This window comes from Phasianus colchicus, chromosome Z, assembly GCF_987193195.1.
Source record: "Phasianus colchicus chromosome Z, bPhaCol1.hap1.1, whole genome shotgun sequence".
Lineage (NCBI taxonomy): Eukaryota > Metazoa > Chordata > Aves > Galliformes > Phasianidae > Phasianus > Phasianus colchicus.
The window spans coordinates 67,239,047-67,265,526 of record NC_143476.1 but is presented as its reverse complement, the minus strand read 5'-3'; the positions used below and the strand labels follow the sequence as shown (position 1 = coordinate 67,265,526).

General features: G+C 43.0%; 1 protein-coding gene across 8 annotated transcripts in view; it reads right to left on the bottom strand.

Moving 5' to 3' along the window:
- The window catches only part of ARHGEF28 (Rho guanine nucleotide exchange factor 28), a 157,460-nt gene that overhangs the window by 112,240 nt on the left and 18,740 nt on the right, over nucleotides 1-26,480 (bottom strand). For all 8 annotated transcript variants that reach the window (XR_016462146.1, XR_016462144.1, XR_016462145.1 and 5 more), the window contains exons 3-5: nucleotides 15,892-16,039; nucleotides 13,842-14,135; nucleotides 2,290-2,473 (exon numbers count right to left, since the gene is read on the bottom strand). Coding sequence is in view for 3 of the 8 variants with exons in the window: in XM_031602590.2 (XP_031458450.2) it covers nucleotides 2,290-2,473; nucleotides 13,842-14,135; nucleotides 15,892-16,039 (626 nt within the window). In the remaining 5 variants the exon portion in view is untranslated. The remainder of the gene's footprint in view (nucleotides 1-2,289; nucleotides 2,474-13,841; nucleotides 14,136-15,891; nucleotides 16,040-26,480) is intronic.

Genomic DNA, 26,480 nt, shown 5'->3' with positions numbered 1-26,480 from the left:
ATTCGTGTCTCTGTACCCGCAAGCATTTCTATACACTTCAAGGTATGCCTTTATATGTAAGCAGCAGGTCAGCAGTCAGCAGCAACAACACTGAGAGAGGTACATGATGGTCCTTTCTCGTGTCATGCAGAGCAGGCTGGAAACAGCTCACACAGCCTCCAGGCCCCCTCCTGTCATCAACTACATTCTAGTTATTCAAAAGTTAGAGTTCTACCAGTAAACCCCTCTGGGCTTTGCATCACTTAAACTTCACTTATAACTTAAACTTTATTATTTAGTTGCATTTTCAAAGCTCAGACAACATAAAGGAATGACTCTGTTTCTCTTTCGAGAGACTGCTGGCTTAGATGGCTCCATGTACAAGCTGTGACAATATCACAGAGCTAGGTATCTCAAAAGACCAATGTTTCTTTTTTTCTTTTTTTTTAATAATTTTTATATTTCATGATACACTCTTTAAAAATGCCAGATTCAAATTCAGCAAAAATGTCCTTTTTTCAGAAGAAGGAATATAATGTACATTCATTCTGGAGCTCCCAACACAAGAAGGACATGGAGCTGCTGGCGCAGATCCAGAGGAGAGCCACAAAGATTATCAAAAGGCTGCAGCACCTCCCCTGTAAGGACAGGCTGAGAGAGCTGGGGCTATTCAGCCTAAAGAGGAGAAGGCTCCGGGAGGATGGTATAGTTGGCCTGCCAAGACCTCAAGAGCACTACAGGAAAGCTGGGGAGGGACTTTTGTAAGGGCAGATAGCAACAGAATGACAGGAAATGGCTCTAAACTGGAAGAGGGAAGATGCAGTCTAGATATTAGGAAGAAATTCTTTACTGTGAGACAGGATTGTCCAGCAAGGCTGTGGCTGCCCCATCCCTGGAAACACTCCAGGCCAGGCTGGACAGGGCAACCTGGTGTGCTGGGAGATGTCCCTGCTTACAACAGGGGGTTGGAACTAGGTGATCTTAAAGGTTCCTTCCAACCCAAACCATTCTATGATTCTGTAATTCTGTACATTGCCTCATTTTGTTAGTTTTATACTGGTAAGAAAAATAACTCTAAACACACTATGGGAATCACTCACAGAAAAACAACAGTTTTACAACAACCTTTGGACAACTGTTCTGCAGAGAGCCCAGGAACATGGATATGTGTTACCTAATAATTTCCCTTTATCTGTTTGTTTTATGAAAGGCTAGAATAAAAAGTATTCCAGCTGTACTTTAATGTTAGATGCCATTTATGGGTCAGCTTGAAAGAAAAAGACTAATAATCTCTAACTGGATGATGACAGTGGTTTAAAATCACACAGGTGTACATTTTGATACTAACACTATTAATGCACTTGCAAATGTACAAAAGGATATACATTAAAAATTTGCTTTACTTGTAAATAAAATTTAATCATTTAAAATAAATGACAAAAAGCAACAGAAAATAACACAAAATTGGCAAGACTTCTGAGAAAAACAGTGCTTACTACATCTCTTAAGAAGAGATGAGAGATGAAGAGCATAACAAGAGCAAGTGTGAAGTCTTGCACCTGGGGAGGAATAACTGCATGCATCAGTACAGGTTAGATGATAACCTATTGGAGATGAGCTCTGTGGAGAAAGACATGGGGTCCTGATGGACAACAGGTTGGCCACGAGCCAGCAGTGTGCCCCTGTGGCCAAGAAGGCCAGTGGTATCCTGGGGTGCATCATAAAGAGCAAGGCTAGCAGGTCAAGGGAAGTGATCCTCCCCCTCTACTCTGGCCTGGTGAGGCCACACTTAGAATACTGTGTCCAGTTCTGGGCTCCCTAGTTCAAAAAAGACAGGGGTCTCCTAGAAGGAATCTAGCAGAGGGCCACAAAGATTATTTAGGGCATGGAGTACCTCCCATATGAGTAACCCGGGTCTGTTCAGCCTGGAGAAAAGAAGACTGACGGAGGATCTGATTAATATTTATAAATATCTAAAGGGCAGTGGGAAGCAAACGGATGAGGCCAGGCTCTTCAGTGGTGCGCAGTAATATGACATGGAGAAATGGCCTAAAACTTGAAAATACACAGTTCCATACACACATGAGGAAGAACATCTTTATGGTAAGGGTGGTGGAGTGCTGGAGCACGTTGTCCAGAGAGGTCTGTGGAGTCTCCTTTCATGGAGATATTCAAGACACATCTGGACTCCTGTGCAACCCACTGCAGGGTACCTGCTTTAGCAAGGGAGTTGGATCTGATGATCTTTTAAGGTCCCTTCCAATCCCTGTGACTCTGTGATTCTGTGAAATAGCAAATTGTTATACTTACTTTGAGAAGACTTCAACCAGTTTGGAGTGCCCATTTTGCTCAGCCAAGTCTAATGGTGTTGCTCCATCCTCATTAGGTAGTGCTAATGCCAATGTCCCTCCAGGCTGGCCCACTAAGAACTCAGAAAGTTTAACCAAGCCCAATTTCATTGCAAGATGGAGAAGAGTTTCTTTGTGCATAGGCTCTGAAAAACACAATAAACAAACAAAATAATCACTACTAAACCAGCATTCTGTTGGCTAGGAAGCATCAAATGAAACTCTTTTATTCTGAAGCAATAGCTCAGCTCAGGTTCAGACCTCTGAAAGTATTTAGGCCAAATCCATCTTTTACTGAAAATAATAGGGGTAGGTACTTAGCTGTGTCTGCAGAGTTAAAGTGAGATATACAAACACCACCTAAGTCCAGGAGGTAAAGAAAACATTTTGAATTATACAACTTCAGTATTTCTTTCTTTCTTTGTATTTAATACAGCATTCAGCAATGTCCTAATATATACTGTAGAAGATGGCTGAGGTTATTTTCCAGCTGCTTTGTTCTGCCTCAGCAACACATCTGGCAGCATACCTAAGAACTTGATATTTTTTATATTAAAATGCATGATTTTTCAAGGAGGGCTGCTTAACATATAGACATGCTTAGCAGTACAGTGAGCCATAAGCTTGCAGGCATGGGTAAAGCACACACAGGAATTCTTGCATCTGCCTGAGCTGCCAATTTTTCCTCTTTTAATACAAAATCATCAAGTTCAACAGAGCTGAAACTTAAAATAAAGCAGCAGACAACATGGATTGAATCTTGAGATGCTGGTTCTCCATCACACAAGCCTTTCCCTTGCCTTTATGCAAAGTAAGGTCTATTTGTCTACATACATTTTCAAACACAAAGCCTTTGCATTTGAAGGGCAATAAAAGAAACTTAGCTCAAGTGGAACCCAGCTTGTTCCTTACACTGACGTTTTCGTAGGAAGCTAAAATGTAAGGGTACTTTCATAAGGGTAAAGTATTTAAGAGCAGTTAATCTACTCTTCTCAGAACTGAAAGTTATTAGGATTCCACTAAAGATACTCCACTGAAAGCTATCACCCCAATTCAATAGATTTTCTACCCTATTACCCAAACTGTTATGTTATTCAAAATTCTATGTTTCATTGATCAAGGGAATATGAAGTTCCCGAAGTACATGTAAGTATGCATGCTGATTTGTGGAATTAATACAGTCAAAAAGCAGTATCAGTGTGCCATCAAATTTTCTCTGAATCAGTGTCTACAGGATAAAGCTCTTATTCTGAGCAAAGGTATTGTGAAGTTACGTACAAATATAGTGGCTCATTGCTGATTCTCATTCAGTTTAAGTACTCACTAAAAGTATCATGAGCATTTATTTTATACAATCATCAAAAGCAAGCTTGAGGAGTTCTCAAAAGGTCTCTAGTCCATTCCCTGCCCTAAGGCAGGATCAGCTCAACCTACTCACCTCTGACAAATGTTTGTCTCATCTGTTCTAAAATCCTCCTAGTGACAGGAGGATTTCATAACCTCTGTAAGCAAACCACGCAAGGGCTAATTTACCCTCACAATTACAAAGATGTGAAATGCCTAACCTACCTCACTGCCTCAGGATAAGCCTGCTGCTTCTTGCCCCATCCACTATGTGCACAAACCCCTACTTTAGTCCTCTGCAGCGTCCCTTTACATAACTGAAGGCTGCAGTCTGCAGTCATGTATCAACTGAGACACTTCCTCTCTGGACATCTTAACAGGAGAACTGGCTGGTCTTTGCAAATGTCGTCTCAGAGCTCACCAACCTCTTTGGATAAAGCTGGCCTTATAGTAGTTACATACGTTCTAAGTGAAATGGCATATATACTTCAAAGTTTTCAAGAACATGATATCTTTTACTTCACTGAATTCAACTCAACCATTTGTAGAACCGCTTTGATAAACAGGGGTATATCTGTCCATATATTTGTGGATAAGACAGTACTCAGTATGTTGCTGATTTGGCCCCAAGTATTGAAATTCTTTAATACTGGGCTGAAATACATGATAGTTGCACTTTGCAGTAGCCACGCTTTAAGATACGTACAGGAAATTTTCAGTATATCAAATCCAGCCTCCTCTCCTTACACTGATGTAATTTTGTGCTAGCCAGGCTTTCAAAGCCTCTGACTTCTTTTCAATCCACTTTGTCTAGCACAATCAGCATGAATGGGACTATGTTTGCAGGAAGGGAAACTAAGTGATGTGCCAGAAGAAAGAAAAAGCAGGGTAAAAGGGTTCCTCAAAAGAGCAATAGTGAAGAACTTGTCTATTTCTGTTTATCTTCTGTGCAGACGAGCTCAAGAAAGCCAGTACAAGCTGATATTAGAAACAACATTTTCTCTCCTTTCTGTATTGGGGAAAAGTTTCTTGCTTCATCCTTCAGCACTGCTACTTAGTCAAGGTCAGTGATAGCGTTCTCTCTGCAGCCTGTCCAAGGGCAGCAAACCATGGCTGCTACAGATGGCCCCTGCCAGCACAGAACCCAGGCCTGCACACAGGGCTGTGCTGGGCCTTGGGCAAGACTTACAGATCTAATGGTTGCAAGCATTAGCCAGCTGATGCTGGCTGAGAATCAAGAATAAGATCTAGGACATATACACCTAAAAATGAATCACCTGATCCTATGGGGTCTGGGTGACTCAACAAAGACACATGAAGAGGGAGCCTCAGAGAAGAAATTCACATAAACCCAAACAATGATGTGACTCCAGATTTGAAGCCCAAGAGAGTGCTGTTACCCATCAAACTCCTTGGTCTGCCTGGATCTGAGACCTTCTACAGAGGAACATCTGAATGAGCATGCCTCAGGCTTCTCAGAAAGATCTGCAGACTGTGGAAACAAACAGTGATAACAATAGCAGATCTCAGTACTGCTTTCACCTTGACAAGACAAGATTTGGACCTACATCTTCACAATTCTTCAGATCGCTTATCCAATGGGAGCCTGTAAACTTTCTTACAGAGTAATTAAAAATGAGCCCCTGAGCAGGAGGAAATCTGAGGGGCTCACGACAGAAGACCAGAAAAGCAGCTTGACTCTTAACACAGAGCACAGTTGGAAGTCAGGCACCAGCACACCCACAGCTGGCATGTGTACACCAAGAAGCTATGGTTTAGATGCACAGGAAATGTTGTGGTCTAATACATGGCCCCCAAGCAAATACTACACATTTCCAGGTTAAAATTTTCATTGAAGTATGGGTTTTTGGAATTGTTCCTTGCTCTTAAGCACTTGAATTCTGATGAAGTCCCATTTTTAACCTCTAAGTAAGTTCTTTGGATGTTTCTGATTAGACTGTTTTTTCTATATAAGCAGTCATTGCATGCAAATATTTTAACAGGTATTAAGCACACTAAGCATCTGTTTATATAGTGACCACACCCCAACCCTCAGATTGAAAACAAGGAAATAAAAGGGCAAATTTTACCCTGAAGTCCATTACATGATTAATACTTTGGTCCACGGAATTTCAATGTGTTTCATAATATTGTAAATAAGTATGGATGAAGAGATGGTCAGATGAATCACAGAATCACAGCATCACAGGATCACAGAATTGCAGAATCGCAGAATGGCCAGGGTTTGAAGGGACCTCAAGGATCATGAAGCTCCAATCCCCCTGTCACATGCAGGGCCACCAGCCTCCTCATTTAATGCTAGACCAGGCTGCCCAGAGCCCCATCCAATCTGGCCTTGAACACTTCCAGGGATGGGGCATCCACAACCTCTCTGGGCAGCCTGTTCCAGCACCTCACCACTCTCTCTGTAAAGAATTTCCCCTGATGTCCAACCTAGATCTCCCCTCCCTCAACTTAAAACCATTTCCCCTCATCCTGATGTTATCTACCCTTGCAAAGAGTTGATTCACCTCTCCTCCGTAGGCTCCCTTTAGGTATTGAAATGCTGCAATGAGGTCACCCTGCAGCCTTCTTTTCTCCAGGCTGAACAAGCCCAGCTCCCTCAGCCTGTCTTTGTAGAAGTGGTGCTCCATCCCCCTGATTATCTTCGTGGCCCTCCTCTGGTCCCTCTCCAACAGCTCCCTGTCTTTTTTGTACTGGGGGCTCCACGCTTGGAAGCAGTATTCCAGATGGGGCCTCACAAGAGCAGAGTAGAGGGGAACAATCACCTCCCTGTCCCTGCTGGCCACCCCTCTTTTGATGGAGCCCAGGATCCCATTTGCCTTCCAAGCCACAAGGGCACACTGCTGGCTCATATTAAGTTTTTTATCTATCAAGACCCCCAGGTCCTTCTCCACAGGGCTGCTCTCAAGGACCGCTCCTTCCAGTCTGTATGGATGCCTGGGATTCCTCCAGCCCAAGTGCAAAACTCTGCACTTTGCCGTGTTGAACCTCATTAGGTTCACCCGGGCCCACCTTTCTAGCCTGTTGCGGTCCCTCTGAATGGCATCCCTTCCTTAACCGTGTTGACTGCACCACTCAGCTTGGTGTTGATGGTGCACTCGATTCTGTCATTGATGTCATTGATAAAGATGTTAAAGAGCACCGGTCCCAAGACAGACTGCTGGCTCTCACAGATCACACACCGTTTCCTCATATGATCAAACATGTCATCAAGGATGATCTGTTCCATGATCTTCCCAGGCACAGAGCTGAGATTCACCGGCCTGTAGTTCCCGGGATCCTTCTTGCTCCCTTTCTTGTAAATGAGAGTGATGTGACCCTTCCTCCAGTCATCCGGGACCTCACCTGTCACCATGAAAGGAAGGAAAGAAGGAACGTAGGAAGGAAAGAAAGAAGAAAGGAAGGAAAAGTAAAACAATAACAGAACACAGATAAGATGTAGTAAGAGGTAAGATTTACTCTTGTAAATCTTACAAGAGTAAGATTTTTCTGCTCAGCAAAAAAGGAGCCCTTAGAAAGAATTCCACCATTAGGAATTGCCTCCCCTATGCTTTGACAACGCAGTAAGTAAAGCTAAACTTCTGGAGACCAAATCCTAATAACAACATAGTATGAGAAAGTCTGTCACAAAAGAATATAGGTTTAAAAATAACTTAAATAATAGCTATTAATCTCTATGGTCTTATAATCTACAATGACATCTTCTGTGACCTCACCACAAACATTCTCTTAACTCATTTTTATCTGTCCTACCTAATAATCTATATATGTAACGTTAGCTTAAATTTGCTCATGGCTAGCTTAAAAGCATGTCGTATCAGACCCATCACGGCAGCTCACACAGTTGTTTTCACCTCTCATGTACATAGCTGGAAACAGCACTTGCATCCCCCTGCTGCCTACAACTCTACAGACTGTAGAGTTGTTTGCTGTGCTCCTCTCCTCTCACTACTCCCACCTTGCTTTGCCTAGGAGCAAGCAGAACATTGATGATCTATACTGATTATCAATAGCTTCAGGATACCTAAGTCTGAAATACAAATTTTGAAGTCTTCAGGACAAAGATAAATTACGTCCTTCAATACAGGGAAAACATCTTTCACCACAAGGATGGCCAAACACTAGGACAGGCTGCCCAGGGTGGTTACAGACTCTCCATCTTTTCAAGGTACTCAAAACATGACCCTGAGCAACTTGATCCAACTCTGATTCTAGCCATGAGCAGAGAGTAGGAACAGATCACAATCAGTGACCCTTTGCATCCAAATTCTGCTGTGATTCTGCTCCATGATTCACAATATCAAGCAGGGAAAGAAAGGGCAAGAGAGGAAAAAAGAAAAAAGAAAAAAGACTTGATTGGTAGCAAGTTTTTTTAGCTAGATCAGCCTAAAAAGTAAAGATTTTCCACTAAAAAAAGTGAATTTGAAACAACTTTTTTGTGTGTGCTTTTTTGTTATAGTGTGTATATATTTTTTAAGAACAGTTTTTCTCTTACTCCTCTTCTTCTGGTTCATCAGTGTGAGGGAACAAATGGCATTTTCCCATTTTTTTCATATTCATTTACACTTCCCTTAAGGAAGATTCTAAATGTGGCAAAATGGCAATACAAACAAAGCAATAAAAAAAACCACCACATCAAGAAACAAAAAATAAAGATGTGGTGAAAAACAAGTATAATAATTCACTGAACTGCATTCAATGGTAGAAAAGGGAAGAAAACCAGCAAACAATGAAAACATAAGACTTCTTCAATAAATTCATATTGAAATGGTTATAAAGCATCATTTTCCATCAAGACACAAAAACAGCAATTAATAACATTTGAAAGATGCACTGCTGGCTGATTCATACAGGGTTAGATACCAAAGGCAAGTGATTTTGTAAAGGATATGCACTATCAGAACGCTGTTTTGCATCGCATCCCAGACCTCCAGCCAAAACACTCTGTTTGAGTTAAACAGAGCTGAGCCAAACACAATCTGTTTTAAGCATTAAATAAATCCCTTTGTTCTTCTTTGCAGCTGAATCCCTTCCTATGTCCAAAGCATAAACCAAAAACAAATATTTCTCTCTGACAGAAATGACTAAGCCCTTTCTGGGCTATGAATCTCATTCACTTCCTGGAAGGAGACTAAAAACTCAAGACTTGGGACTTGAAAAGCAGAGAGAGACATCAAAACCAGCTGACAAATTCCAGTTTTTCCAGGCTTCATTCTTTTATGTATTACTCTTCATTTTTTTCATTTTCCATTAGAGGTATGAGATTGTTTATAAGAAGGTGTTCGGCAACACCCCACTGCTGCAGAAACATATGTATGTGCTTAACACGGCAAGCATTTCAGTGAACGATGGCAGGGCTGAGGTGGCAGCTCCCTTTCCACTTACCATGTTATTGGAACATCACATTTTTATTTTGTCCTCCCCATTCCTCATATCATCATTTGCCCCGCATATAGTACCTTCATCAGTCAAACAGTTGGACTCAGTGATCATCTGTGTAAGTTCCTTCTAGCTGAAATTATTTTCATCTGCTCCGACATCCTTTGATCTACCTGAGACAAAGCCAGCTGGACAGGGCCCAGGAAATGGGTCACCACAGGCAGTCATATCTTCTGCCCTTGGTCTGGCTGAACCAGACCAGCAGCCACCAAGCTGGCATCAACTCTACAGAGGGAAAGAAGAGATGGTGGAAGGTGAAGCTCCTAAACTGACTTTAGGGTGCCTTTATTAGCTGTCCCGTTACAGGAGGCTCCCATCACCAGACCCACATGGTAAAGGTAGAGCATAATGCCATCACCTACACCTGCAGATGAAGCTTCAGTTTACCAGTACTCACTGTACTGTCACTCTGCATGTCACTATCTCCTCCATGTCATCAGTCCTTTCCCTGAAAAGCTCCTTCATGGTCAGGACTTCTCTGCAGACAGTATCACATACCAGGAGACTAGGATGATGTAGATGCCAGGAATCAACAGGTTCAAGCATGCTTACCAGCATCCTGCCTTGTGCCCACTTTCCTGAACAGCAGCAGGACTAGTGACACCTATCTGCCTGCCAGTGCCTGTGCTAACTTCCCCATCTATCTGCCCCACACCGTATCTAATGGGAAAAACTCCTGCAGAGACTGTTTCTCTAATGCTGAAAGCTGGCTGAGCAATATAAATATATATATATATTCCCTCACAAATCTCACCAACCTGGTAAATTTTTTTCAGCTGTTCCCAGTATTTTTCTTTTGTCATGGAGGAAAATAGACACTTTATACTTCTCTTCCTTTTTTTTTTTTTTTTTTCCCACAGAAAAATAGAAGTTGAAATACACACTGAAGAAAATACACAGTCAATTGTCTTTTGACAAAAACTAGGACATGCACTAGCCACGCAGCGTAGCAGGACCATGTGTAGCAGTAAGCAGAAACAATAACAAGATTTACATAGAAAGAGGCTGGGGGAGGAAACTGAAAATGCCAAAAATGCAACAGAAAACAGAACAGTGTTCCCGAAAGGCAGACTGTGAAGCAGCAAGGTTGGATGCTTCAGGTCATTCTGTAAAAACTTACTCCCAGAAAATAATTACCGCTCATTTATGAAATAAAATGAAAACTGTTCATAAAAAAAAAAGGATGAAACAAGTATAGACACCGTTCCCTTCCCTATGAGCCACAATTAATTTTCATAATTCAGTGTGTAATTTTATTGCTTTCACTAAGCCTGAAACCTAAATGAGCACACTTCCTCAAGAAAATAACTTAGATAGTGACAAAGCTGGCAGCACGTTTCTGTTTAACTACCACCACAGTAGTGGTCATCCAGACAACTGAACTTGGCCTCACAGCAATGCCCTTAGAGCAAACTGAGAACCCTCAGCCGCTGCAGGTTCTGTGCCCCTGCGCATCCACACCCCCAGAAAATAGTCAGGGGATAAAAGCATGAGTGTACCAAAATTTGCAGAGAGGACGCTGTGCCCATGCCTGATGGACTGTAGAGGCTGCCAGTTCAGAAAAATGGCCCTAAGCTGACCCTGCTATGGGAGGCAAGGAGATATTCTCCATTCACTCTGGAGCATTTTTTCTCATCTCAATGGAACACTCCATCTTATTATTTTTTCTTTAATAAATATTAAAACAATTGGAAGATTCTCATTTTTTGACCTGCAACATGTTACTTGACTTAACTCTGACTAGCTTCATAAATGGAGTAATCCAATCTTCTGAAAGAAAATAGCCATTATGAAGGTGCCAATAGCAAATAAGCAGCTTCTCCCTCCTTCTCCTCCCTCCTCCCTCTCCCCTTTCCTCAAACCCACCAAGGAGTGCCCAACCACACACCGCTATCAGTTCCTCAGTTTCTCTGGCAGCACGCTGTCTGTGGGCAGGTGGTAGGACTGTCAGGCCCACTTCCATGAGCAGGTAGCTCCTGACACCACTGTCAAATAGGAACTTATGACAAGTCAGAATTACCAGAAGTTTCATGCCCTCTTGTTTTCTTTGTCGAACTTTAAATAATGTGGATAACAAGTCCAGACCTGTGCAACGGCACTAAATTCCTGAATTATTTGTGATGCTCCCTAGACAATCCAGTCTCTCTGTATCTGGTCCTTTTTATGCCTTATTAAGGAAATACAATCACTTTTTCCAGATACCAAAACTCTTATGAATAAATTATTCTTCTATCTTTCCATACATCTCTTAATCCTCGTAAAAATGAAACAGGTCCAAAAACACCAGATGGTACAACAATTTCCTCAAACAGTATGTCATTCAGAAGTAATTTTTTGTAATAAAAATAGCCCAGTAGCTTTGAAAACTGAAAGAATCAACAGCAATTTAGTCTCATGGGCATGAGATCTGAGACAGTGATGGGCCGTGCCACCCAAAATCTATCAGAATATCAATTCTGAAAGAAATATCCAGACATCGTCAGGTGCCAAGACATTATGGAACGTTCAGGGCTAAAAGTTGTATGGGCTCCTGCTACTCTTCCAGCATGCACAGGGCTTGCTCAACCACATGCAACCCATGATTTTGGGACAAAAAAAGTGGGACAGGGACGGTGAGGATGTGCAACATGAGTCAGTGCTTCTAAGGCTCAGGTTAAAGAGAATCTGGCTATGAGACAAAGGAAAAATATGCTTTCAGAAAATAAAGGATTCAGGAGATGACAAAAGGTTATACAGACCAAAAAAGATGAACTGAATGACCAAACAGAAAAAATATTAATAATTATTTGAAAAGATCTATGCAGAGATTTTTGAAGTAAAATGCTGAATAATCAATTACTGAAGGTGAGATGCCCTCCTACCAAGTTGTCTGTATGCATACTGAGACAGCATCTTGTTTTATTTCTGTTCAGGGCCATAATCAGATATTTGTGCTACCCAGGCCACTCTTTCAAGAAATGCACTTTAAGAACCCTGCAGAAACATGGCCCAAAAGGCCAAGAGTTAAGACTTATTTTCCCTGGGTCTGGAAGACTCTCCACCAACTACCAGCATTACCACAGGCACAGCAAACTCATCCCAAAGGCCAGAATCCATTGTCCTGGTTCAGCCTCAGTCTTCTCTGTGGTACCAACATAATCCTACCACAGTATATTTACTGTGCTGCACAAATCCTGACCAAAAATTCCTGCTTCATTTATCAGCAATGAATAAGGTATGAATGTCAACGTGACCCCTCAGTTAAACACATACTCCCCCAAGAGAGGTTGGAACGACCACTGAGTCAGCATGCTTTTAACAACTAGCATAACTAAAGGCTCAAAAATCATGCATCCATATATCATTTGCCCCGGCAGAGCTCTGTTTAGTACTGGCTGTACACCAGACCTACCATACACCCCATAGAAACTTCCCAGGTAGGCAGCTAGCTTTGCCTGAACGTCTCTAATTAGCTGTGGTATCCTGATGATACTTCTTGGCCAGACTTCAGGTCATTTTGATGAAAAGCTTAGCAAAGTATGTGAAAAACTACATCTGATTTCTTCAGGCTTTCAATCAAGGTCTTCATTGCTCCAACAGTCACTCCAGCCATTGAGCAATATGAACAAATATTTACTACACACCAAAATGAAACAAGTAAAGTCAATGTCAAGCCAATACTTTAGTGAGGCTCTGTATTTGTTTTTATATCTTTTGACAGAGCTGTTTACAGCAGACAGACAAAATCCATCCTTCTCCTGAGGAAGGTAGCAGATTTCAAGATACCTGTCATTAAGAATTAGGAAGATTTAAGACAGGAAAAAATACCTCACCCAAAGAAATGGGCTAAGCACTGTGTTTTTTAGTTCCCAAAAGCTTGCATCAATCTCTCTTTTACTTTGGCTCATATGGAAACTGCCTGTCTTCCAACTTCCAGCAATTTAAAGTACTAACAGGAAAACAGCCAAAAGTACCAAATTTTCAATGAAAAACATGTGTAGCCATCAAGTTTAACACTGTTTCCAACCTCAGCTATAAATCAGCTCAGTCTGCAAAAAAAATTATACTCTTCAGCAAAACCTAACTGCAGCCTGAAGTTTGCAATGAAACATAAAACGGAGCAAATTTCACCTGATTTTGTTACATTACAATAGCATTCCCTAATGTAGGGTTTCATTTATATTTTCCTTCCATTTCCTATAAAAAAAAAAAAAGCCACAAAATTTGTTAAATGATATTCTGCCTCAGAATGATCAAAGTTGTAAAATAAAGGATAGATACTGACAGAACTGTGATAAACAATACATTTACTTTACATATGCAAAGACCTATAGCAACACATAATTCTGTTTTAGGGACGTGTATTTTGTCTCCTTTTTCTTTTCACAATTAAAACATATCACTTGATAGGAATAATGGTGGAGAAACTCCACTACTACAATTTTTGTTTATGTTTTTAAAACTGACAGCATTTAAACCTTGTAAAGGTGATGTCTATTCATAAGAAGAACTTCTTCCACAGTGAGTCAAGGTACAGAAATCTTCTAAAGAAACTGAGTTACAATATCTAGTATTATCCTTCTCAAACTTCTGGGCACAAATCTCTGACTACTACTCTCATACTTAATATTTTATCATCATAACCACAAAATAAAGCAGAAGGGCTGGGAACCTCTGCAGCAAGCCATCACTAGAAGCCTTCCAACTCAACAATAAATAAAATATTACCTCCATCATAGCAGCTTCCGAGGACGCTCCACGTTGATGGCAATTCTTCGTGAGCAATGGCCATCGTCAAATCAGTATCCAGGGACTGCAGATCTTTTACTGTTAGCCCAAATTTATCCAGTAGCACCTTGTGACTCGTGGCACTAACACATTCTGTGTGACTGACCAGAAAACGAGACAACTTGCAAGACAAGTTCTCCCTGTAAGTGACAGGACAGCTGCCAAGGGCCACAGGTGAGGATCCCCTTGCGTACATTAACACAGAGACAGAGACTGCTTCCTGGCATCCATGGCCTAAAATCACAACATAAAGTAATCATTAAAACTGTTATTGTTTAGGAAATACATTAGTTTTTCCTCCTTTTCAGTCCTCTCTGATAGAGGATCAATAACATCTTCATTCTTCCCTACATCAACTTGTTTTAGGGCATCCACCAAACATTTTTTTGTGATCAGCTTGGATCTGAACAGCCAGGCTCCCTGGTTTACTGACAGTTCATTGTAAAGGCAGTTTTTCTAGGTGAAGGTTCTTCATCACAACAGAATATGAGATAACATGACCAGAGGGAAATGCCACAAACAAAAACAGAAAAATTTTTGGTTAAGAATTATGAAAAACAAGATATCAATAAAATATATCACTGTAGCCCGCAACACAAACTCTAAGGAATTATCTATTTATTAACACCCTCACCCAGCATGCTCTTAACAAACGCATGGTTTGTACCGTAAACAGACTTGATTAAATGCTGTATCAACAGTCTAACTTACAATCAGGACCCTTAAAGCCCAAGGGAGTCTCCCACTCAAAAACCTTACATACATCACACATCTTTCCTCCTTCTCTGCCATTTCATCAGGGACAGATATCACACATCTACAAGCAGTGCACACTGTACATACAGCTCCCACTGGAGAGGTAACCATGAGGTACTACGTGTGTAAACCTAGACATCACAAAACAGGCCCCAGAACTCTAAGTATTTAGGCAATCCTTTAGCTGCTGAAGCCAGAACGTGCTTACCACATCTGGAGCTGTTTCTGAAATGCCATGCATTCTCTTATGTTTAATTTGGCCACTATAAAACACCAACTATACTAGGGATATACTTTAACCTCTTCATTTTCATCTGCTGATGGCTTCTGTTGAGATCAGGCAGAGGATTAAGCACTGTCTTTTGCTTCTTGTTTTTATTTCTACCTGAGAAGTAATCATGTGGCAGTGCCATTTCAGGCCTTTCAAAAAAATGGCTTTGCTACCCTTTGAGCACCTAGCACTGTATTTTCCATCAGATAACATCTACTACTTACCAACTCAAGCAACCACCACATATCTGCGGCAAACGTTTCCTTTTTGTATTAGTTACTAGATAGTGTGCCAGTTACTTTCACACTCTGAATCTCCCTTAGAAAACAAGGACAAACAACAAGCAGAGCCTACACGTAAGTACACTACGTTTATAGCCACCTACTCCCACAAACAGGACACAAAGCAAGTAGTAAAGACAATAGCCAGGGTTTACACCACACCAACAAGGGGGACAATGCCAAGGCAGACCTGGCTGTGAGGGAACCCACATCCCCCTCTCGCAGCAAGGCACCCCTGGGCAATTCTCTCCATGGCTCCATAGAGCTTCAAGAACCTGGGCAGCTGCCAGGTGAGCCCTGCAAGCCAGGCTGACTGCTGCCGCAAAAGAAAGCACAGACTTCTGCAGTGATGGCAAAATGGCAAGAGGCAAACTATAGGCTGGATTTGTCAAATAGAATTAAGTAAGTCACACTAAAAATTATGCCATGCCTGAAAATGCACCTTCATGCATACCCAACCATCTTTGCTCCCATCTTTGCCTGACACCATGTCAGAGCAGACAACTATGAATGGCAGCACCACCTGCAGCCACTCAAACACAGCCTGCATCCAGTGGGCCATCGCTCAGTTCCTACATTCACTATAAAGCCATAAAACACATTTACTCAAAACATCCAGTTGTACCCAGCTTTGGAAGGGGGCTGGGGTATTGCTAAGACATGAAACACAAATAGCGCTCACCTGGAACAAGGGACTGAAGAGCATTGTCACCAATACGCTCAGCAAACATTATGTGCCTCTTCATGGATCCATCATAAATGAAGTAGAACTCAGCATCTTCCGGGAGGTGAATGCCTTTGTCAAATTTTGCACTTATAGTCACCTGTCCCTGAAAAATGAATTAGCTTTCATAAACATCCAGGAACTTTCCCATCTCCAACAAATCCATGATTATATTCTCCTGTTGCAATCTTACCACAACCTCTTCAGCAGTACTACACAGAACCTGCAGTTTTTTACTTCCACTTTGAAAATAACACTGTTTTTATGCCTGTACAAGCAAAAGTGATGTAAAAATTTGCCTTAAACAATGTCTTTTACCCAATTCCTTTCATCTTGATCTATGCAAATATATGTGAATCTTAATTAAAAATACCTCAGAGCAAGCAAATCAATGTGTCTGAGTATTTTGCTATTTACAAAAGCATCCTTTGTGTTAAAAAAAAAGAATTAAAGAATTAAAATCAGAAGTGCTTGAAATACTTTAGACTTGAATTACAAAAACAATAGTACTGATGTAATTCTACCAATGGTAGTTCCCAGTTGCCCAAGTGTGTTGTTTTTCAATATTTTGTTTTCTTTAGAGTAAATAGAGCAACAGCCAAGAAAAACCTGTCATACAATGGCTTCAAAAAAAAAAAAAAAAAAAAAAAAAAAGCAGGAAAAGGATCTGAGAAGCACCAAACAATAAGAAGTGTCTGACATGTCTACAGGAGGAAATTCAGATGAAGCCGTATTTCCTCAAGGTGGAGGACAGCTTGCTTCAACACTGCTCCTGACTGCCACGGTTGGTCCATAACTGTCTGAACAGGAGCTTTCCAGAAAACATAATGCAGAAGACTATTTCACCCTTTTTTTCTTCCAAACTATGCCACCCCTACTCTATGCAGTTACCACAGAATGAACTCTATCGCCCACAAAGAGCAGCGTGCTAGAAGTCAGCATCAAAGCACACTGGGCACCATAGAATTTCCATGGCTGAAAGGCACAGTTACAGCCGACTGCTCTGAAAGGCACCAGGCTCCTTCCCGCATTCATTATACAACAAATGAGTCTCTTTGCTCAAACATGCTGAATAACTTCTCATGGCTTTGGAAAAAGAAGCACTCGGCTGTTTCATCATCCCCATAGCCACCAGCATCCTGCAGCAGTGCACAGTACTTCCCATGGTCTGCGTGCTCACCTCTCTGCAGCGAGACCGTGGTGTCCCCTGAAACACCTCATCTTCAACCACGTTTCCTAAGGATTCTCCCTTGTCACTCCAAACAACACTAATCCTGATTTTTTTTTCCTTTACATTACGAATGACTGTATGGGGCTGAAGTGGCAGAAATGACTTTCAGTCACACAAAATCTTCCTTAAATAGGACTGTTCTTGCAAGGTTCAATGCATACCACTTTCAGCGCTGCATGCTGAAAGCAAATATGCCTGTCATCCCAGAATCTGACATGCATCTCTTTTCAGCCTGAAGTGCTACTATAACTGCCAAGCATTTTCTCCTAATTCTTTTTGGTTTTTAAGCTGTTATACACATAATTGCTTCTCTTACTTCTACTAATATTTGTAATTTACCATCCTTTTTAAAAATTATTTCATTTTTTTATGTTAGGTGCAATCAGCCTTTTTTATCAGTTGAATAATACCCTGGATGGCTACTGTAGGAATATAGAAACAGAATAAATCCCAGACATAACTCAGGTTGGGTTGCACCAAGGATTACTCCAGTATGAGCTCTGCTGTGAGCAGCCTGGTGCACAGGAGCACACTGCTTTCTTCCACTTGGACCATCACATACAGACCACCTCTGCATCCACTTGCAGAACTAGTCAGCTGTCACACTGCACCAATTGCAAGCAATAAGGGAAATATTCTGTGGCAGCATTTCTCATTTTATGAGTCTTTTCTTTAAATTAAAAAAAAAAAAATCAAGCTCAAATTGAAGCTGTTGTCTTACAGTGATCCTTAAAATAAAAAATGTCAATTTAGACTCAATAGAGAGAGAGGAATGCTTAAGAAACACTAATCATATTGCTTACTATTTACAGTTTCACAACTCCATATCTTACGAAGTGTGGAGGGAAAAAACATAGGGAATAAGGCAGAAAGCTCATGAGGGTACAAAAATGATTTTTTCGTAATCCATACCTTACAACTCTCCAGAATAAGAATTACTAGTAATTAAAGGAAAGATTTTAGGGAAGAAAGGCAAAAATGAATTTTCCAAATGAAATGGAAAATCCCATGTGATTCAAAAAGAGGATTAAACCATCTACTGCCAGACAGATCTCAAAGATAAATACTTTCATAGTGGAATACTAAGCTACATAATTCTTGATGCTGGATCAGTTATTTCTCAAAATACAAGTTCCTGTCATCTTCAGCACTTCCCATTTGCCATCACATCCATCCCATCTTTAGACATCCTCATATCAAAATGGTTAATTTCATAGCCTTTGTTTTTACTGCCCTTTCTAAAACATTACTGTTTCACTTTAGGTTTGTTGTTCAGGCCACTGTGTTTTTTTCTCTAGTTTCAAAATCTCTCTTTTATTCTCACCTTGGTATGTTTACATCTTCCCTTCTAACCCTCTCACAGCCTCCTACTGCTGTACAAAGCACTCATCCCACCCTGCTATGTCGTATGCCAGCCCTCCTTATCCTCCCCTCTGAACTGCAGTCTTCAAAAGGAAGCTAATGTCACATTTAAACTTTAATACTTAAGCACCTCTTCCTTTACTTCAGTCTTCTTTTAATTTAGAATTATGTGTACTTAATGGTGGGTTTGAGTATAAAGCATTAGTTCAGTTAATAGCATCAGTGATCTATGGGCTGCAGTGGAAAGGGAACTCACAGGATTGAGTGCGAGAATTTCATACTATGTTTGATCAACTCCTTTCCTATTTTTGAAAAATCTTTTAAATATTTTAGTGCAATTATTTTATTGTTAATATAATGATCACAGATGTTGTATGTATAGCAGATAGTTTGTATCCTTGCATATTCACACATACAATAAAGAAAAAAAAGGACTGACATGCAGCTAGACAGTATTACATGTGCCTGACAGAGACGACTGCACCCACAGTCCATATGCAGTGCTGGCACAATTGTGTCTATTTAGCAGATAAGTCTCACTTTCCTCCTCTTCTTTCTTCCAGATTTTGCTGGCAGAGGTTCAGTAATTGCACACATGATAACAAGAGTATCACCAAACTTTAATATCACTGAATTTAGAAGATGTTTTTATTGCTGCTATAAGGGGTATATCAGTGTGTGCCTAAGCAGCAAGAGAGCATTGCAACTAGCATGCTGTTGTTTCATCTGTGTGAAGCCAACTTTGTTACCAGAACTGTTCTTTCCTTCAAAGATCATCATCAGCCAACTCCTGAAAATCCCTAGGTAGAAACAGCTGAGGAGGGGAATGAGGCTCCTTCATATTGCCACAGGAAAGGGCAGAAGATTCATCCAGCTCAAGACAGAATGACACAAGCCTCTTCAGGGAGAAGAGATGAGAAGAAAATCTGTCCACTTATTTAGCTCTTTGCACCCAGTTTTTCTAAGTTTGATCATTTATTTAACTGTATTTAAACAGACATTCAAGGGCATTGACTTTGCCAAGCTCTATACCCGGCAAGCCAGTGCCTTACTGAGAGCTGTCAGTATCACAGAATCAGCTAAATGTTTTTTTCCACAATTTCAATCAACTCATAGAACAAATCTGTGGTAAAAAATATCTCCTGAGGAAGACAAGTACCGACACTGGTCACTTCTGGGGAAGCCACTGGTTAGTAGACAGCTTTATCAGGAGAAAAAAAAAAAAACGCTTCAACAGGGTATCCTAGGCCATATAAAAAACAACCTGGAAGGACTACCAATATATGTATGTTGTAAGTAAAACAAAATTTCAAACCCACAATTACTTTGGTGCTTTTTGTCTTGCTATTTGTTTGTTTTTGTTTTGTCTTGTTTTGTTTTAGCAGATGTTAAAGCATTAGAAAGCAGCAAACAGCTTCAAAGAGATGTACCAGCTTGATTTCTTTCTACTTCGCAGCACACACAGCATACGCTCAAGAAGGCAGAAACCCAGAACCCTCACACTACCCTTTAACATCTTTCCTAAGTAAGCAACAGCACAGCACAACACCAGAAGCTCCACAAGAAACTCCAGCATTCTTGGAAAATATGCATTCACTTGCATTACTACTGAATCCTGTAAAAGCTCTTGCTCCACTGCTTCCCAGTCCATATTGCAACGTTAGAGCAAAGAACAGCCTTTTTTAGTGTGCAGACCAACTGGAAGGCCAGCTAAATCCTGGGCTGCAGTAAAAAAGGAGTGGCCAGCAGGGGAAGGGATGTGATTCTCCCTCTCTACTCAGCTCCTGTGAGGCCTCATCTGCAGTACTGCGTCCAGACATGGGGCCCCCAGCACAAGAAGGATGTGGAGCTCGTGGAGTGGGTTCAGAGGAGGGCCACTAAGATGATCAGAGGACTGGAGCACCTCTCCTATGAGGATGGGTTGAGGGAACTGGGCTTGTTTAGCTTGGAGAAGAGAAGGCTCCAAGAGGGGGAGACCTCATTGTGGCCTTCCAGTACTTGAAGGAAGCGTTGAAGCAGGAGGGGGATCAGCTGTTGACAAGGGTGGATAGTGATAGGACAAGGGAGAATGGTCTTAAACTGAGAGGTTTAGGTTAGATATTAGGAGGAAGATTTTCACACAGAGGATGGTGATGCACTGGAACAGGTTGCCCGAGGAGGTTGTGGATGCCCCATCCCTGGAGGCATTCAAGGCCAGGTTGGACGTGGCTTTGGGCAGCCTAGTCTAGTGGTTGACGATCCTGCATATAGCAGGGCGGCTGAAACTAGATGATCTTTGAGGTTCTTTTCAACCCAGGCCATTCATGATTCTATGATTCTATGAGTATCCCAAGTTGGAAGGGACCCACAAGGATCATCGAGTCCAACCCCTCACTCCACAACAGACCACCCAAATGCAGACAGTCCTCCAGCTGCAGCAGCTCGGGGCCGTGCCCACTGCTCCTGGAAGCCCATTCCATGCCACCGCCCTGGCGCAGACCCTTTCCCTAAGCCCCAGCTGCCCTCCCCTGGCACAGCTCCATGCCGTTCCCTCGGGCCCTGTCGCTGTCCCCAGGCAGCACAGCTCAGCGCTGCCCTCCGCTCCCTGTGAGGAGCTGCAGCCGCCAGGAGTGCCGCCCTCAAGCTGCTCTGCTCCGGGCTGAGCACACCGAGGGGCCTCAGCCGCTCCTCAAACACTGCGCCCCCAGATCCTTCCCCATCTCTGCAGCCCTCCTTTGGGCACTCTCTAATAGCATCCTACGTAGTGGCACCCACACCTGCACCCAGCGCTGGAGGTGAGGCCGCACAGCGCAGAGCAGAGCGGCACAGCCGCTTCCCTCGCCTGGCAGTGTTGGGCCTGACGCCCCCCAGCTACGGTTGACCTTCTGACTGCCAGGGCGCACTGCCGGCTCAGATTCAGCTTGCCATCAAACCAGATCCCTTTTTGCCAGGCTGCGCTCCAGCCCCTCACCACCAATGTCTGCACACACAGCCAGGGGCACCCTATCCCAGGTGCAGAACCCAGCACTAGCTCTTCTCTGTGCAGATGGGGACCACCCTCATCTTGTCCAGATCTCGGTGCAAGGCCTCTCTACCCTCAAGGAGATCAAAACTCCTCCCAGCTTAGCATCATTCACAAATTGATTGATACTATCTCCAGATCTTTATTGGAGTCAACAGTAAAAACAATAAGGAGTAATGGCCTTAAAATGGAGCCCCACAGAATCCCAGTGGTGACAAATAGGGCGACTGTCAGGACAAAGAAACCAGTCACCCAATACAGCCGTGTTTTTGTTGCCAAGGGACATTCCTAGGGATGCACTGCCATGGTTTTGTGATGTCAAGAGCCACCTTCCCGCCAACAGCTATAAATACCAGAACCTTAACAACAGAACGCCAGCTGTGATGCAACAGAGCCAGCCAATAAAGACAGACAGGCAGGGGCCATAACTCCAGCCAGCCAGCCAAGGCAGGCAGGAAGGGGCCATGACTCCAGCCAGCCAGCCAAGGCAGGCAGGACGGGGCCACGACTCCAGCCAGCCAGCCAACGCAGGAAGGAAGGGGCCACGACTCCAGCCAGCCAGCCAACGCAGGCAGGAAGGGGCCACGACTCCAGCCAGCCAGCCAACGCAGGAAGGAAGGGGCCACGACTCCAGCCAGCCAGCCAACGCAGGAAGGAAGGGGCCACGACTCCAGCCAGCCAGCCAACGCAGGAAGGAAGGGGCCACGACTCCAGCCAGCCAGCCAAGGTAGGCAGGCAGGGGCCATGACTCCAGCCAGCCAGCCAACGCAGGCAGGAAGGGGCCACGACTCCAGCCAGCCAGCCAAGGTAGGCAGGCAGGGGCCATGACTCCAGCCAGCCAGCCAACGCAGGCAGGAAGGGGCCATGACTCCAGCCAGCCAGCCAACGCAGGCAGGAAGAGGCCACGACTCCAGCCAGCCAGCCAACGCAGGCAGGAAGGGGCCACGACTCCAGCCAGCCAGCCAAGGCAGGCAGGAAGGGGCCACGACTCCAGCCAGCCTGCCAACACAGGCAGGAAGGGGCCACGACTCCAGCCAGCCAGCCAACGCAGGCAGGAAGGGGCCACGACTCCAGCCAGCCAGCCAAGGTAGGCAGGAAGGGGCCATGACTCCAGCCAGCCAGCCAACGCAGGCAGGAAGGAGCCATGACTCCAACCAGCCAGCCAAGGTAGGCAGGAAGGGGCCACGACACCAACCAGCCAGCCAACGCAGGAAGGAAGGGGCCACGACTCCAGCCAGCCAGCCAAGGTAGGCAGGAAGGGGCCACGACTCCAGCCAGCCAGCCAAGGCAGGCAGGACGGGGCCACGACTCCAGCCAGCCAGCCAACGCAGGCAGGAAGGGGCCACGACTCCAGCCATCCTGCTAAGGCAGGCAGGAAGGGGCCATGACTCCAGCCGCCAGCCAACGCAGGCAGGCAGGGGCCACGACTCCAGCCAGCCAGCCAACGCAGGCAGGAAGGGGCCACGACTCCAGCCAGCCAGCCAACGCAGGCAGGAAGGGGCCACGACTCCAGCCAGCCAGCCAAGGCAGACAGGCAGGGGCCACGACTCCAACCAGCCAGCCACGGCAGGCATAATAAAAAATAAAAAATAAATAAAAATAAAACAATCCTTCGTCACGGCTGGTTTCTCTTGACAGTGCTGTGGAAGATCCCCGCCTTCAAGCTTATATAGTGCTGAATCTGTCATACATTACTTGTAGGGAAAGTAAATTTTCATACAGGTGGCACTTCTACTGAGATCAACTTGCCAGCATTTTACTTACATTTACACTCAATACAAATACCTATGCTTTAACTTATACACTGCACTGTATCAGATCTCTCAATTAATATCTAGTCTGGTAACTGCCAAGAACTTCAGAGCCACATCAGCCTCCATGACTGCAAAAAGCTAACACAAAAGTCACTGGAGATTCTTGTTAGCGAATTCTTGTTAACCATCTGACGTGCTGCATGGATCTCCTATTAAATAATTTATTAAAAAAAAAAAAAACCTGATAAATTTTTGGTCATTGTTATTTTCTTTAAAGAGCATGAGAGAACCCTCCGTCCATACACACCATGAAGAGTTTTGTCACTTGTGTAATGATAGCCAAGGCTATTATTCTGGGTTCCTAAGTGAAAAAACAAAGCAGCACCCTGCAGATTTTGCAGGCCCTGGGCACAGGATAGGTTCGAGGAGCTGTAGTGGCAGCTGTGAGGGCATTTACAGAGATGACAGTCCTACTTCAAACACATTAAAGCCGTGAGCAGTTGAGTGGCAGGTTTGAAGTCTCTGGAATCTGTGAAGAAAATTATACCTTTCATAACCACTGAAAGTGCTGCCCTGGCAGTAACACCAAGAAGATGAGGAAGGTCTGTGATTTTAATGGGATTTACACTTATTAGTCACCAAATAGGTTTTTTGGATGTATTTTTTTATTTGGTTTCTCCAGGGTGCTTAAGAGACAACAGGGACAGGCTCTGCCCATGTTCTGCACAAAGGCTGTGTGAAGGCACTGGGTAAACATCCCAGCAAGGCACTTCACACAAGGCAGAGGGGAATGGAGGTACAAAACCTTTGAGACAGAGGCATGGCAGCACCCAGGCATATGGGGGATGGTGACATCTGATCCCTGCTACACCTCACCATGCCTTCTTAATCCGCCCTTTACCTGAGTAGAGATTCTTCTTTTCCAAATTCATTTAGATAATATCTCTTTCTTCGCTAGCAACCAGCTCTAGCAAAGCTGAACGACATCTCCAGTAGTCTGCCAGGCCCAACCCATCATGCTAGACAATGCTGAACATTTAACAACTGAACACTATTCTATACACAGCATGAGTAAATCTATGTTCCCAGCAGTCTTTTACCATAGAAATAATTACTTCCGTTCTGAGATATACTTAGCATACATACTCATGTCTTTACGAACTATTATAAGCAACATAATGGCTTGGGAAACTGTGTATGAATACAGTGTTTTCAAGAATATTATCTGTAAATACAAAAGGACAAGCAGACCTCACAGTCACAGACACTTGCATTAAGGAAAATATCTATGCACAGAGGTATAAAAGGGCTCTTTTTCTCCAAAAAATGCAAGTCCCAGCATCTTAAAGTGAATGCAAGTCACCATCTGTTGCCCACAGTAAGGAGGCTTTTATCCCCCATGTCAGCTGCCACTACAATGTAACAGGCAGTCTTACTTTAGAATCATATTCACTTCAGGTAATTAAAGTCAGTGCATTGAAACCGTTGTCCAACTCAAACAGCTGTAAGACAAGACCCCACAGTGATGCACCAAACATAAGGTCAGGAGATAATGTAATTTATTACACTACAACATGAAAGACGTGAGAATCTAAATCACTAATAGCCTCACTTTCACACAGTCTTTACAAGACTGGGTGGTCTGCTTTGTTGTATCTGAACACAAATGCATTAAAACATTTCTTCAGTGTTCAAAAGATTCACTTCATAAAATCTTGCTATTTGGTGAATTTTTAAAATATATAGGTGAATTTTTAAAATATATTTTACTGTGCTTAGGTAAAAGGAGGGGCATGATAGTGTCACAGAGCAGCCACTGAAACTCAATAATCTTTGTAATAAAGCTTAGCTGCAACAGCCAATACTTGAAGGGAGCATATAAGCAGGAGGGAGAGCAGCTGTTAACATAAGTGGATAGTGGATAGGACAAGGGGGAATGGTTTCAAACTAAGACAGGGGAGGTTTAGGTTAGATATTAGGAGGAAGATTTTCACACAGGGTGGTGATGTACTGGAACAGGTTGCCCAAGGAGGCTGTGGATGCCACATCCCTGGAGGCATTCAAGGCCAGGCTGGATGTGGCTCTGGGCAGCCTGGAGTGGTGGTTGGCAACCCTGCACATAGCAGGGGGTTGAAACTAGATGATCATTGTGGTCCTTTTCAACCCAGGCCATTCTATGATTCTGTGATGATGATAAGATGACAAAGCAGCAATAGAGAAACTGTTAATACAACAACGGTGTTTAACACAAAAGAAATTACCTAAGTCATTAATCACATGGACAAAGTAGTAAGTGTGCCTTTCCTAACGTTCAGTGGTATTTCTGTAACATTCACGAGGCAGTTTCTTGTAGCCAGACTGCAGTAAATATGGCTAACTTATTTAAGAAAGTCTAAGGCATATTTTAAAGCAATACAATAAAATTCAAGGCTACAGAGGAGGAGCAAAGTGAAAATAAAATGGGAGATAAAGGCCAAACATTTCTTTGTAGGCATTAACTCTTTATCTGTATATCTAATAACATATTAAACAAAAGAAAAATCATTTCTCCCAGCTGAACTATTGAGAATAAGGAGGAACAGAAATAATTCATTTGTTTTATTTCTATAATAACACTTGCAACTCCACATAGAGTGGAGACACAGCATGCAATGGTACAGAAATATTCAAAACAGTGTTACGCATTGCCCAGAAGTGTACATGCAGACATCTGTATTCAAATTAAATACGCACATAATGGTGCTTTGAGAAGAGCCAGATCCTCTACTGATATACAATGGGAAAATTTCACCAGCACCATGAGAACCTCACTCATTCCCAGCAGAAAAAAATCACTCTTCTGCATTTGTGCATGTGAACAGGAAGTTCTCAAAACAACTGGACCTTTACACACCAAGATTTGTGAGCTCTTTCTCAGCATGAGGCAGCTTTGTGAGAAGTGCAGAGAAAGTATTTGCGCAGAAACCACTGGGCACAGCAGAAGGCTCTGCCCCAGCTTCACTAAGGACTCCAATCTGCTGACTGCTCTTAGTTCTTGCCAGAATAGCGATAGAAAAGGGGCTGACTGAGGTTTCTGACTGCAATCTGCAGGATGCTTCTAGCAAAGTCCCAGCACAACCCTGCGAACAGAAGCCCTAACAGAGAAATTTCTTAATGATGATCAACACACCTACCTCTTTCAATACAGAATATCAATTAT